Source organism: Serpula lacrymans, assembly GCF_000218685.1.
Source record: "Serpula lacrymans var. lacrymans S7.9 unplaced genomic scaffold SERLAscaffold_8, whole genome shotgun sequence".
Lineage (NCBI taxonomy): Eukaryota > Fungi > Basidiomycota > Agaricomycetes > Boletales > Serpulaceae > Serpula > Serpula lacrymans.
The window spans coordinates 769,898-782,785 of NW_006763297.1; the positions used below are offsets into that span (position 1 = coordinate 769,898).

Sequence of the window (12,888 nt, forward strand, 5' to 3'; positions counted from 1 at the left end):
CTATTTGGAGGCCAGTTGAGTGTGTTGAGCCTTTTTTTCTTGAACCACTCCTTTGCCAAATTGGATGTATGCTTTGGATCAATGTCTTTCTGGAAATAAATATTCTTCTTGTTGCTACTAAGGTCTCAAAAGGTCCCTAGCAAGTTATCTTCAAGGATCTGGACATATAACTTTGCATCCATATTGCCCACAATGCGACAAATGCGTCCAAGTCCCTCAGCAGTCAGGCACCCCCTGTTACAATACACAATTTTCGGACCTTCAATTTTCATTCTCCTCTTTAACCTTCTTCTGTAGTTTTCACACACTGTGCCATGCAGCACTTTCCTTTTGGTTCAAACTCCACCTTCTTGCGCTGCGCTGCTTTTTCTCTTATTTTTAGCTACAAGTATCTCACGCAGTGGAGCTGGTCACATGGACTTGTCAGGGGGTGGTCCGCTTATTAGGTTGTCAACCCTTCTCCAGACTGGCAGAGGCAAGTGCCTGGCCTGGTCAGAGGAAAGAGAAAGTGAAGTTTTTGTATTCTAAAACTAATCAATAGTGGTTCCACACCAACTGCTGAGCTAAGGTACTCCCCTTTACGCTGGGGGCCGCGTATTAAAGTTATTGTTTCTTCTGCCAAAGCACTACAAGGCCACTGCTAGGAGCGCACCTATCTGCTATGCGGGATATTCCCAAACAAATAACAAAATCCCCTTAACCCTGGGGTCCAGGTTTGCACAAAGTGCAAGAGACTAGTAAAAGCGAGTCCTAATGTAACAACCAAGAGTCAGTTACTCTGGCGCACAACTAGAACAAGCAAATAGTAGAGAGAGATAAGAAAGGGATCACCCCTTAGGTTTCAACAAGTTAGTTGTGAGGATACAACAGGAGGACTCACTGAGGAGTCTCTTGGATCTATTGGGGTTTATATACTACTACAGGGTGATTGTACATATGTACTATACAGTTGATGGAGGCAGTGGCTGATTAATGTCAGAAGGCGCAGCCCATGTGGTCAGCTCCGCTGCGTGAGAGGCTTGTGGCTAAAATAAGAATAAAGGCAGTGCTGCGCAAGAAAGAGGAGTTTGAGAAAAAGGGAAAGTGCCGCATGGCACGGAGTGTGAAAACTACAGTAAAAGGTTAAAGCGGAGAATGAAAATTAAAGGAAAGTTCCGAAAATTGTGTTATTGTAACACTACCCCCCTTCTAAGGCTCGACTTCCAGGCTCGACCAAATACCGGAGGTGGTAGTTAAATTTTCGGGCATAGTTTGAAAAAGGGAATTAAAAAGTTTTGAATCCATGCCTCTAAGCTTCCTAGGAGCTGAGGGGTTCTTAGAATAAAATTTGCGAACATCATTGCGGGAGTTATCCAGATGGGCTTCTGGCTCCCATGTTCTGTCTTCGTCTCCATAGCCTTTACATAGGATAAGGAATTCTAATTTGCCACGCTTCAAGCGTGCATCCACCACCCGTTCGACTTCAAACTCTTCTTCACCTTCCTGGGTGACTACAACCGGTCCGGGCCGGTCTATGAGCTGTCCCAGCAGCGGCCCTTTGTAAGGTTTCACATAGCTAATATTGACCGTGGGTACTACCCTCATTCGTTTTGGGAGTTCCAACTCCACTGCATTAGGTTTGACTTCCTTAATCCAGTAAGGACCAATCCACTTTTCGGTCAGTTTTCTAGACTGCCGATCTTTTAACTTTAAATGGTCAATATCTAACCAGACCAGGTCACCGACCTTGTAGTCAGGGGCCTTAGAGTGTCTACGCTCTGCCCTGTCTTTCATCTGCTCTGCAGTTTTGAATAGTGCCTTGCGCATTTCGTCTAAGACAGATTTCATGTCTTTGGCCATGTTCCCAGCAGCCTTGTTCTTGCTTTTGCCAGGTTCTACACCCATTCTGGGAAGGTACGATCTAGTAACCTCAAATGGTGCCTTTCCTGTAGCCAATGACTGCTTAATGTTATATGAGAACTGGGCTATCTTTAGCCATTTGGCCCAATCTGTTTGTCTGTCATTAATAAATATACCATTATGTTTCACATTTTTTAAGATTAATATATTTTAATTATAATTTAAAATAAAAATTAATTAATAAAATTTTATACCTTATTTACAAATAAATGCAATAATAATAAGTATATAATAAAAAATTGTTTTATTATTTAAAAGAGGTAAAATTAGTTTAATTGGCAAAATGACGTCTTGTGGCGACGATGTTCAGAGTTCAAGATAGAAACTAAAATAGGACGACAAATATATACATTCTTAAATGGTAAATATTTCTTTGATGTAATATATAATCAATATATTATAGCAGCAGGATTAAAAACTGGTTATACTATTAGTTGATATTAAATTAATAGAATTATCTTTATTTTTTAATTTACTAATAACTGGTTTAATAGGAGTATTAGTATATAATCTTATAAATTTTGTAACATTTAATTTAAAATAAGTATTTTTAAAATTATTATAAACTAAACCTTTATCATGATTTATATATCCATCAATATTAAAAATTTTATAGGTAAAATTTTATTTATTTATACTTGAATTGTGAATACTTCTTCTAATGATATGAATTAAAAAACAAACACATTTTTTTATTACTACCTATCAGAGATATTGCTTCAATTCCTGATTGAGCCTCTCCGTTTGTCCATTGGTCTACAGATGGAACACCGTTGATAACTTAGGTTTGATGCCCAGCATCCGGCATAACTCTTTTGTAAATTCACTAGCGAATTGAGGTCCTCTATCAGAGATAACTGTTTCTGGTAACCCATGGATAGACCATACAAAATCTTTAAATAAATCTGCTGTACCAGCGGCGGTAATGGTTTTATTGGTGGGTATGAATACCACTTCTTTGGAGAAGTGATCTACTACCACCATTACTGAATCATACCCATTTGACTCGGGTAGATCCATTGTGAAATCAACCGATATATCTTGCCAGGGACTAGCTGGTATTGGATTCAGCATAAGTTTACTGGCCGGCGGTTGGTGAGAATTCTTAGCCATGGCACATCTCAGACAGGATTTTACGTATTCCTGTACATCCTTGACCATGCCAGGCCACATGTAGTTTCTGGAGATCAACTCCATTGTTCGTTGCCACCCAGGGTGCCCAGCCACTGGAGTGTCATGATGTCTATCTATTGCCTTGATCCTTGCGGACTCAGGCACATAGATTTTGTCTTTAAAATGGAAGAGCCCGTCTTCCCATAAATAGTTCTCATTGCCGTCAAGGCGCACCTTCTCTTCTGAGAAGATGTCTTTCTTGAAGACTTCCAAAAGATCGGAATCCTGCCCAATTCTAACATTGGCAACCCTTGATTGGTCTATCAGGGTGACACCTTTGTTATCATCCTTGATGCCATTGGCATGATCCTCTCTTCTGGACAAAGCATCCGCTTTCCCCATAGAGCTTCCAGGCTTATGAATTAATTTATAATTGAACCTTGACAAGTATACCGCGTAGCAAGCCTGTCTTCGGTTCAAGTCTCGGGCCGTCATAAAATACTCTAGATTCTTATGATCGGTCCAAATTTCAAATTGGTGTCTAGCACCTTCTAAGTAGTGCCACCAGTGCTCTAAAGTTCTAATGATGGCCAGCATCTCTTTGTTGTAAATTTGATAGTTGCACTCTGTAGGCAACAAACTATGCGATAAATAGGCACAAGGCCTCCAAAGATCATCAGGGCATTTAATTGATAAAACAGCCCCAGTAGCAAAATCAGAAGAGCCGGTTTCTAGCCGGAACTCTTTGTCTAATTCTGGAAATGCCAGTATGGGCACTGTTGTGAATGCCTGTTTAAGCTTATCAAAAGCTTCTTGTTCCTTGGCACCCCAGTGCCAAACAATATCCTTTTTAGTGAGATCATTCCACGATCTTGTTATCTTTGCGAAGTTTTTGATAAACCTTCGGTAGAAATTGCCTAAGCCAAGGAAGGCCCTAACTCCTTTGACGCGAGTAGGTTCAGGCCAATCCAAAATAGCTTGAACTTTCTCAGGATCCATCCTGATTCCGTTCTGGCCTATAATCATACCAAGGAGGTCTACTTTCTTCACTTTAAAATTACATTTTTCGGGTTTGATGAATAGGTCCCATTCCTGTAAGCGTTGAAGGACTTCTTGCACGATCTTGTCATGCTCAGCCTCATCGTCCGACTTCGTAAATATTAATAAATCGTCAATGTAAATGACGACACAGTTTTCCATATCCGCAAAAATCTCGTTCATCATGCTCTGGAAAGTTGCCGGTGAATTGGTCAACCCAAAGAACATAATGAGGGGTTTAAAGGATCCTTGGTGGCATGTGAACACGGCCTCCCAAGCATCTTCTTCTTTGATCCGTACATTATTGTACCCCCATCTGAGATCCATCTTTGTCAAGATCTTGGCACCAGCCAATTTGTCTACTAGCTGACTGATCAAAGGCAGCGGATACACATTTTTAACTGTGTGCTCATTCACGTAACAATAGTCCATAATCATACACTTCTTACCATCCTTTTTAGGAATGAAGAACACCGGGGACGTCATAGGACTTTTGGAAGGTCTGATGTAACCCTTCCTAAGTTGTTCGTCTATGAAACTAGATACCTCGTCTCTTTCGGGAGCAGAGAGCGGTATCATGTGTCCTTTTCTCGGTTTGAAGGTGTCCTTCAAATCTATAGCATGGTCCCAAGGCTTAGCCTCTGGGAAGCGCTCTGATTTATGTTTTGAAAGGACTTTCCAGAAGTCATGGTATTCGGGAGGTACCAGCCTCTTAATCTCTTCTTCGGGTTTTACCTCGTCATTGTCATCGTCAATTTTTTCTAAAGATCTGAGCTCATAAACGTGACCAGCGTTTATCTTTTCAAGACGCTCATTGTGACGGACATGATTTGGTTTACCCAAGTTTACACACTCACTCCTGAGGGCAACATGACAATGTGACAACCCCTGTCTGCCAGTCGATCTCAGGGTTGTGTTTAAATAGCCAGGTCCAGCCTAAGATTAAATTAATCTTCCCTAGTTGGGTAGCTTTGGCGGTGACTTGTTCCCTGTGTCCTTGGTATTCGACAACAAAAGAACATTTGTGCGTGATGCAGCCACCCGTGTTAAGCGTACCATCAATGTTATAGATGGGAATAGATACATCTAATTTTACAATGAGGAGTCCAATTTGCTCCGCCCAGACCTGATCTATGAAGATTCCGTTAGCACCTAAATCAAGCAGTGCACTGGTTGGGTGTACTATGCCCCGGGCAAGGTTTTCCACACCAACGTCTAAACGGATCTCCTTTTGGAATAAATATGTGCACATCAACACACGTCTTGGGATTTCGGGAAAGGGTGGCTCCAGCGAAGAAGAAGGGGTATTGAAAGTTACATGTTTTTCTATTTTATTCTTACCAGAATTAAGCACCCTAGTGTTTGTCTCGCCGGGGCCACGCTCAAAGGGAGACGCTGGTGCAGTGGTAGTGTCATAAATATTACAGTCACAATGTTTCATACATGTACATACTTCTGATAACAAATTAAAAAATTTATTTACAAATTGGGGAGCCATCCCCTTCTTTCCTTTATTGCTCGTGCAACACCCCAGAGCAGGGGCCACTTTGTTGTGGTTTACTTCATTGTTTTGTGGAGCGAAGGCACCCAAGTGGCCTAAGCTCCGAACTCTTTTCCCTGAGCCTTCATTTCATTGACCTGTTGGTCATAGAAAAAGGCCCGGATTTCGTCGTACGAACGACCGGTCAGAGTCTGAAGCTGATTGTCTGGTTTTTCGGACTCTAATTGGCGCGCCTGGTGTAACAATCAAGAGTTATTTACTCTGGCGCACACAGGAACACACTATAAAGAAGATGATGGGGAGTGGTTACCCCTTAGGCTGCAGAGAGTTTGTTGGTTAACAACAGGAGGACTCGCTGAGTCCTTCCCCATGTATTGCTCTTGTATATATACTAAAATACATGAGGTACTGTACAGTTTGTAAATAAAGTTCAAAGTCCGATGTCTAGCATGTGACCGGTCACATGATGAGTCTAGACACTGATCAGGTGATGTGTCACATGACTGGTCATGTGACTATGAAAAGTCGAAAATGTAAAGTAAAGTAAATGGCCAGTCATGTGACTTGGAAAATAAAAGTAGAAGTACAAAAGTGAAGCGTAAGTAGGTGCTGGTATGTTAATTGTAACATTGATAACAATCACTTTTGTGGTTGTAGGGTATGCCTCGTTGCACGATGGCCCTCTATCCCCTCCGCAACCCTCCGCATGCCAGCCACCACCATCGCAGGCATTAATAAACATTGGATCAGCATATCGGCGAGCTTGAGACCAGCGTCTTCGGCTAATCAAAAACCTTGGGCGTCTGGTCCAGGAATTCTAATTCTATTGTGACATTTCTGGCTAGGGGTCACCTCCGGGACCTAGGAATTACCAATCAATTGTATTGGATTTTTTGTCGATTTATAACGACAGGATCTAACCTTCATTCTGATCTACTCGATGAGCTGTTAGCAACTTCCTGCCTCACTGGCAAAGTCTACAGGAATTTTAAACCTTGACTTGTAAGTACAGTCAGTTGTGACAAAACTGGATAAGCCCAGTCTCTGCCGAAGCAGCCATTGTTCTCCATGGAGCATAGCCACCACTCCATGGAGTAACCATTGTTCTCCTAGGAGCACAATTGTACTCCTAGGAGTCATTATACTGTAGCAAGTAGCACCTCCAACTATAAGTAGTAGGGGGTTTAGTATAGGAATACCTCAGTTGTTTCTATAGCCTCTCGGGCAGCGGCTGAGGTATGTTACATTACATTTATTAGAGATCACCTTAAACTAACATCTATTGTAGTTTCACTTAGATTTATTATGCAGCGCTTCTTTGGTAGCGCTTACCTTCCTCAACATGATGATATAAAGAAGAAAGCATCGCAGCAAGAGTTTCTCCCAGCTCATCATAGCTTCAGTGATCGATTCATCGCTTACCGTCTCAAAGAGCATGGTGTCCACTAATCACGTTTTTTCTGGTTTTGCATTCATCAGTTTCGTTCTACTCAGTGTCCTTTTGCCACTCCATATAAAAGGTGATTTGTCATCCTCTTGGACGTTTCTTCATTGAAGTCAATGGTGCTGACGTTTTGATAAAGCAAGGAATATTGGTACATGCGCTCTCATTATATGGATAGGCTTGCTTTGCTTGAATGGATTCGTAAACTCAATCATATGGGATCATAATGTCACCGATTGGGCACCTGTCTGGCGTGATATATGTACGTGCGTCTTAGTTTAAATACTTGTTTTTTTTCTAAAATGTCTTTGCCAGCATCTCGTCTGATGATAGGCGGGGGAATTGGTGTGCAAGTAGCATGCTTATGCATTGCTCGTCATTTGTATTTTGTCACAAGAAACATAACCACGAATCGGCTCAATCAAGTCAGGGTACGTTTTATAATGCTATCCACCACTAATCGATTTCTTATTGTCGATGAACAGCATTGGAGAGCCATTGCGTGTGATTATTTTTTGGTTATAGGAGTTCCAATGTTATACATAGTCACATGTAGGTCCCTTGTAAAGTATTGTCCGCAAATTTATGCTTATTTCATCTCAGCTTATGTTGCTCAATATTTGCGCTACATAATTTATGAGGAGATAGGCTGCTATTTTTCAGTATACAACACGCAGCCCCTTTACCCGTTGTGTATTATGTGGCCGTTCGTATTGTCTCTTATCATTGTTGTCTACCTAGGTAAGTATTCAGTGGCTCTCTCGTACCCACTCAAGATAATATAACTCCAGGTGTTACTATTCGCACCTTGATACAGCGGGGAGCAGGATTCAAAACACTCATTCAACATGATGAACAATTTTGCCGACTATTGGCACTGGCCGTTTTGATGGTCACCTGCACGTTTCCGTACAGTCTAATGGCAATTGCAGTGGATGCGACTTCGTACCCGCCTGTTTCATGGCCTGGGTGGGATGCTCTGCATGCCGACATTTCTTATGTTTTACAGGTTCTAGCTGCTGAGTGGCAAGCAGAAATACCTGCGCGCGTGGCTGCTTTACAGTTCAGACGATGGGTTTATGTGATGTACGCCATCATTGTCTTTTCTTTTTTTGGTTCCACGACAGAAGCAAAGAAGAACTATTGTGCTACTTGGGGCTTCCTTACCCGCTGCTTCAATAGCTTGTGTAGAACCACCAATGTTCAGAACATGAGGTATGCATCACGTCTCTCCATTTCCCGCCAATTTCACTGATTATCATGACATATTTCCTCTTTTCATCACGCCTCAACTAGTAGTCGCCCTATACCCGGATACGCTCTCCGAACACCAGGCCATCTTCTATTTCCACATACACTGTCAATTGTCGACAGTCCGGAATGTACACCACGTAACTCATGCTCACCCGAACTGTTCGACCCAAAAATGGGGTCTAATTTGGGCCTAGCACGTACCGAGACTACGCGCTACTCGGGCAGCGACGGCGATGCACAGCACGCGCACTTTGCAACGTCGGTATTCGAACATCCTGCACCCGTATTGGACATCATATCTGTCTTACGTTGCCATCCGCCCGATCCTCACCCGGTTTAAAATATCTTCACATATTCCTTAACGTTGCGTGGATGGTCTGGAGTGTCAGTTCAAGCCGTGGCCCTTTTCATACTGGAGCTAAGCTCGTGTCGCAAGTTTTATCACCTTTTAAAATTACTGTTTACTTACGACAGAGTAAATATGCCATGTACATTACTGTATATGTAGAACCCAGAACCTGTAACAACATACCGTCATTCGATGGGCTCTGCATTTGAGCAGAAGACGCTTTTGACGCCCTTAGCTACGACTGCAAAACACGAAGGCTCGACGGCAGCCTGTTTTCCAGAGGTACAACGTAGTTCTCAAGATGCCAAAGCGTCGCTACGATCTCTTAACACGGAAGAAAGTACCCAATTGCTTCACCGTCTGTCCGAATGTCTCTGTAGCCACGATGCCGCTAGCAATCCACCGTGGTAGTATAGCTTGTATAGCAGAAGATCGATATCGACGATCGACTAAAATCAGAGAAGCCCAGTCCGAACGATGTCGTATCGTCCGTCCTACGAAACGTCATTAGATGTATCAGCCTCAAGATACATATATTTTTAAGGAGCCTTGACCCACCGATACTCTGATTCACAGCATTCATGCACATATTCTCATACAACTCCGACGCTGCGTCTTTCTCCCCATTCTGTCTCTTAACGCCCCTTCTAGCCTCCATCTCGTTTGCATATTTCAGGCGCTCCCGTAAGTCAGGAGAGGTCTTGAATATGTTAGCTATTTCAGCATCATGCGGTTACTTCACTCGTACCTTCGCTCGCAGCAGAAAGTCTCTGCATGAAGCCCTCTACCACAAGAAGAGGGACGGCAGCAGCGATGTGATCACCAGCGCTCGAATCTGCTATAATGGGAAGATACTTAGGACTCGGGGAATACAAGAAATCCAAAGTGTATGTAAACCATGCAATGGCGACACTCCCGCGACCTTCTCGCAATAGCCTGAAATTTACCTAGCGACCTGGGCAGAAAGTATCGACGTCCGCTTAACCGACAAACACAAACCTCCTGTACTTTGCTATTTCTGAGACATGTCTCGGTCTCAAGGAGCTTCCACTTTCCTCCCAAGCCTCTAAATAAATCCTTGCGGCGTCATCACTTCCGCCTTATCGCTCAACTTCCTCCATTCTTGGAGCTCTTCCAATCAGCGATGTGTTTCTGAACCGCTTCCAGAAATGTGATGAGATGCTTTAGGTGGAGGACATGGCCTGCCGAGAGACGATTCCGGAATTTTTGGAAATAGATGGAGAGCTGGTGTAGGGATGTGGATAGTGTGCGACGGGTAAGACGCGTGCTCGATAGTGCCAGTAAAGTGGGTATCAAATCTGCCAAGCTCGTCAGAACTTGAAAGGAAAGAAGAGGCGTCTCCAAGTGAATATGTAATCTCACTGTGGGCTTCGTCGATGACGACTATCTGGTCTGTCAGGTAGATCCCAAGGGCTTCACGAGCAGGTCTTTGAAGGAGTAGATTATAAGGGAGTCGCTAGCTATTTTTGGGTTAGGTTTGGATGAGAGCACAGGGCTGCAGGGGATGCGTACTTCAGCTTGGAGAATCGCTCGCCTTGAGCCATAGTAAGGACAGGTGAAAGCATGCCGCGAGATCTTCAATGTCTTTAGGGGACGCCTGAGTTTCATCGTGTCAAAGGAGGCATTGATCATGGTAATATGTCGCTTACTGAAATCTGATCTCGTAATTCAAGCATACGAAGCTCGTCCTCCACTCCAGGCAAGTTGCTGAAATTGACGTATCCCCAGCTGAGCCTCCTGTGAAGAGGGAACTCGAGACCTCTCGACTCGAAGACCCTCCAATTGTTTTACTTCAACTGAATGTGATTTGTGTCTGCCAGTGTTCCCACGGATACATGCAAGCCGCCGATGACATTCTAGATAGGAGACACTCCTTGTAGAGTATATCAAGTTGCGTGTACCTTTGTGAGCTTTCTTCCCATTCCACTTCTGCACGAGTGTATATTCATAAATATAAAGCTGAAATAGCTTGTCTTTGGTGAGTTTTGTTCTTTCAAGCTACTCGGCAAAACATTAACAGCATTCTGTTACGTTTTCGAAAGCTTTCGTACAGTCGGTGCCAGCACTCGTACTATTCAACTGTACACTCCAACAACAATCATAACACCCGATTCTCCAGCAAAGAACAGTGTGATAGTTATACAAAGCTTTCAGCTATCCAAATATCACAAGTTAGTCCTTTCACTTTTTGCTGTCTCCCTGTACTCAACCTCTTCTTTTTTACTCTAGTGATCCCCCCCTCTTTTCTCATTGAGTGCATTACACTTGCCAAAAACAGGGGTCATGGATTTTCTCACTCTCCTGCAACCAATTTATCCAACATCAGCTATGGTCATACCTCCACAAACAGCTCATCTCCTTTCCCCCCATCCTCTCTGCCTGAGAAGGAAGCCACAATGTATTATGCTGGCTTGCCCTCCTCCCCGCGTTTGTTGGCCCGCACTGGTGTGATTCCGTGGAAGGAGCCCACAGGCCCAGAGGCATACAGCAAGCTCAAGCAGCTTGGGGTTGTCTTCAACCATAAGCTCAACACCATCTGGGAGGACAAGGTGGCTCCTGAGATCCTCACTTTCCTGGATGGGATGGGGGTCAAATGGACCAGCATTGATGTTGTTCGCATTGGTGAGATTGGAGAGTCTGCCCCCATTGTCCTCTGGATTGGGGTGAAACCCAAAACTCTTGCTGGTGAAGATGCCAACAAGGCAGCTTTTGAATGCCTCAAAGTTCTCCAAGAGTTTGGCATCAATAATGTCAATATTGAAATCCGCGAGTCTTCTGTTGTCCGGTCAGCTGGTCCCAAGCTCCTCCCACCTGTCTACTCCTCCGACCCGACTGTAGATGTTCGCCACCCTCTTACTTATGCACTTGGACTCCCCATCTCTGCCCAGGCAACACCTTACACTGCAGGCACAGGTGGCTTTTTCATGGCTGAAGGCAATGATAGTGACAAGCTTCTTCTCATCACTGCTCGCCATGTTGTCCTCCCACTGAATCAGGGGCCGAATGACATGTTTGAACGCAGGAATGAGAGCAAGCCTCGGTTCAATGTAATCCTCCTTGGCAAGGAGGCTTATGATGATTACCTTGCTTCTATTAAGGCCAGGATCGGTGGATATACATTCATCGTTGAACATGCAAAGCAGCGCATTAAGGCAGTTGAGGGACAGGACAATGAAGGGGGCACTGTGGAGTGCAAGGAGGCACAGGACAATATTGATAGGGCAGAAAAGGCAATGGAGGCACTCTACACCTTCTACGACATTGTTGAGAAGAAGTGGGCCTCTGAGGCCAGCCGCATCCTGGGGCATGTGGTCTGTTCGCCTCCCATCCGCCTTGGTGCAGGCACTGCAGATGAGATGTACACAGAGGACTATGCCATCATCGAGGTGGACGGCGACAAGATTGACAAACTTAACTTCAAGGGCAATGTAATTGACCTTGGCACCGAGATCCCGGCTAGAGAGTTTACTGAGAAGATGTATCCCAACCCCCGGAACCGAACCTCCTTCAAGTATCCTACTGACCGCCTTCTGAGGCTCTGGGGCACCATCCCAGACGAGGAGATGCGTCGTCCAACCATGTTAGACCAGAACGAGGAACAATGCCTGATGGTCATTAAAAACGGCAGCGCCAGCGGCGTCACCATTGGTCGCGCCACCGGCATCATGTCCTACATCTGCGAGTACTTCAATGATGGTAACCACTATACCTCCAAGGAATGGACAATCATCCCCTGTGACACTAAGTCAGGCGTCTTCTCCACCCCGGGAGACTCTGGCGCTGTCGTTGTCGATGGCATTGGACGCGTCGGTGGCCTCCTCACTGGCGGTGCTGGCACTACAGATTCCTCTGATATCACCTATGCGACGCCTATCAGTTTCCTCTTGAAGAGCATCAAAGCCAACGGGTACCCCAACGCCCACCCCAACCCGACCTGGGCGCCATCACGAACTTTGTTAACACCGCTTTCAGTTACTGTTCCTGGTGACGACTTCTAGACCATACGTGGTTTGATGGGAGGGATCAGCTCGACGGACACGCTTGCGACCCTCGAGTGGTGTTTGGTGTGCTCTTCGTTGGTGCGGCCTTTGGTCTCATGCGAGATGGATGATGATGCAAGCAATGATGCAAGCATTCGACTAGCCTTGTTACCGTAGCTCCTTTTTTTTCGGACAGTGGGTAATTTAGCCTTTTTACTGTTTCCATTTTGAACACTTGTACTGGACAATTCGTGACGAAATATTGTTGAATTTGTGTATTTGTGTATTT

At 44.4% G+C, this 12,888-nt stretch overlaps 3 protein-coding genes across 3 annotated transcripts; 2 read left to right on the forward strand and 1 right to left on the reverse strand.

The window, feature by feature from the left end:
- Window positions 1–6,986: 6,986 nt before the first annotated feature.
- On the forward strand, window positions 6,987–8,688 carry Slrcb6 (fungal pheromone STE3 GPCR; the record flags this gene model as incomplete). Its single annotated transcript, XM_007319305.1, has 7 exons — window positions 6,987–7,071; window positions 7,135–7,257; window positions 7,311–7,426; window positions 7,481–7,547; window positions 7,599–7,736; window positions 7,787–8,210; window positions 8,295–8,688. 7 exons carry the CDS (start codon window positions 6,987–6,989, stop codon window positions 8,587–8,589), a joined length of 1,248 nt encoding a protein of 415 aa, XP_007319367.1.
- On the reverse strand, window positions 8,686–9,663 carry SERLADRAFT_469713 (uncharacterized protein; the record flags this gene model as incomplete). Its single annotated transcript, XM_007319306.1, has 4 exons — window positions 8,686–9,092; window positions 9,157–9,298; window positions 9,347–9,433; window positions 9,496–9,663. 2 exons carry the CDS (start codon window positions 9,254–9,256, stop codon window positions 8,914–8,916), a joined length of 279 nt encoding a protein of 92 aa, XP_007319368.1.
- A 1,352-nt stretch (window positions 9,664–11,015) lies between these two features.
- SERLADRAFT_416027 (uncharacterized protein) lies at window positions 11,016–12,776 on the forward strand (the record flags this gene model as incomplete). Its single annotated transcript, XM_007319307.1, has 1 exon — window positions 11,016–12,776. One exon carries the CDS (start codon window positions 11,016–11,018, stop codon window positions 12,615–12,617), a length of 1,602 nt encoding a protein of 533 aa, XP_007319369.1.
- Window positions 12,777–12,888: the final 112 nt, after the last annotated feature.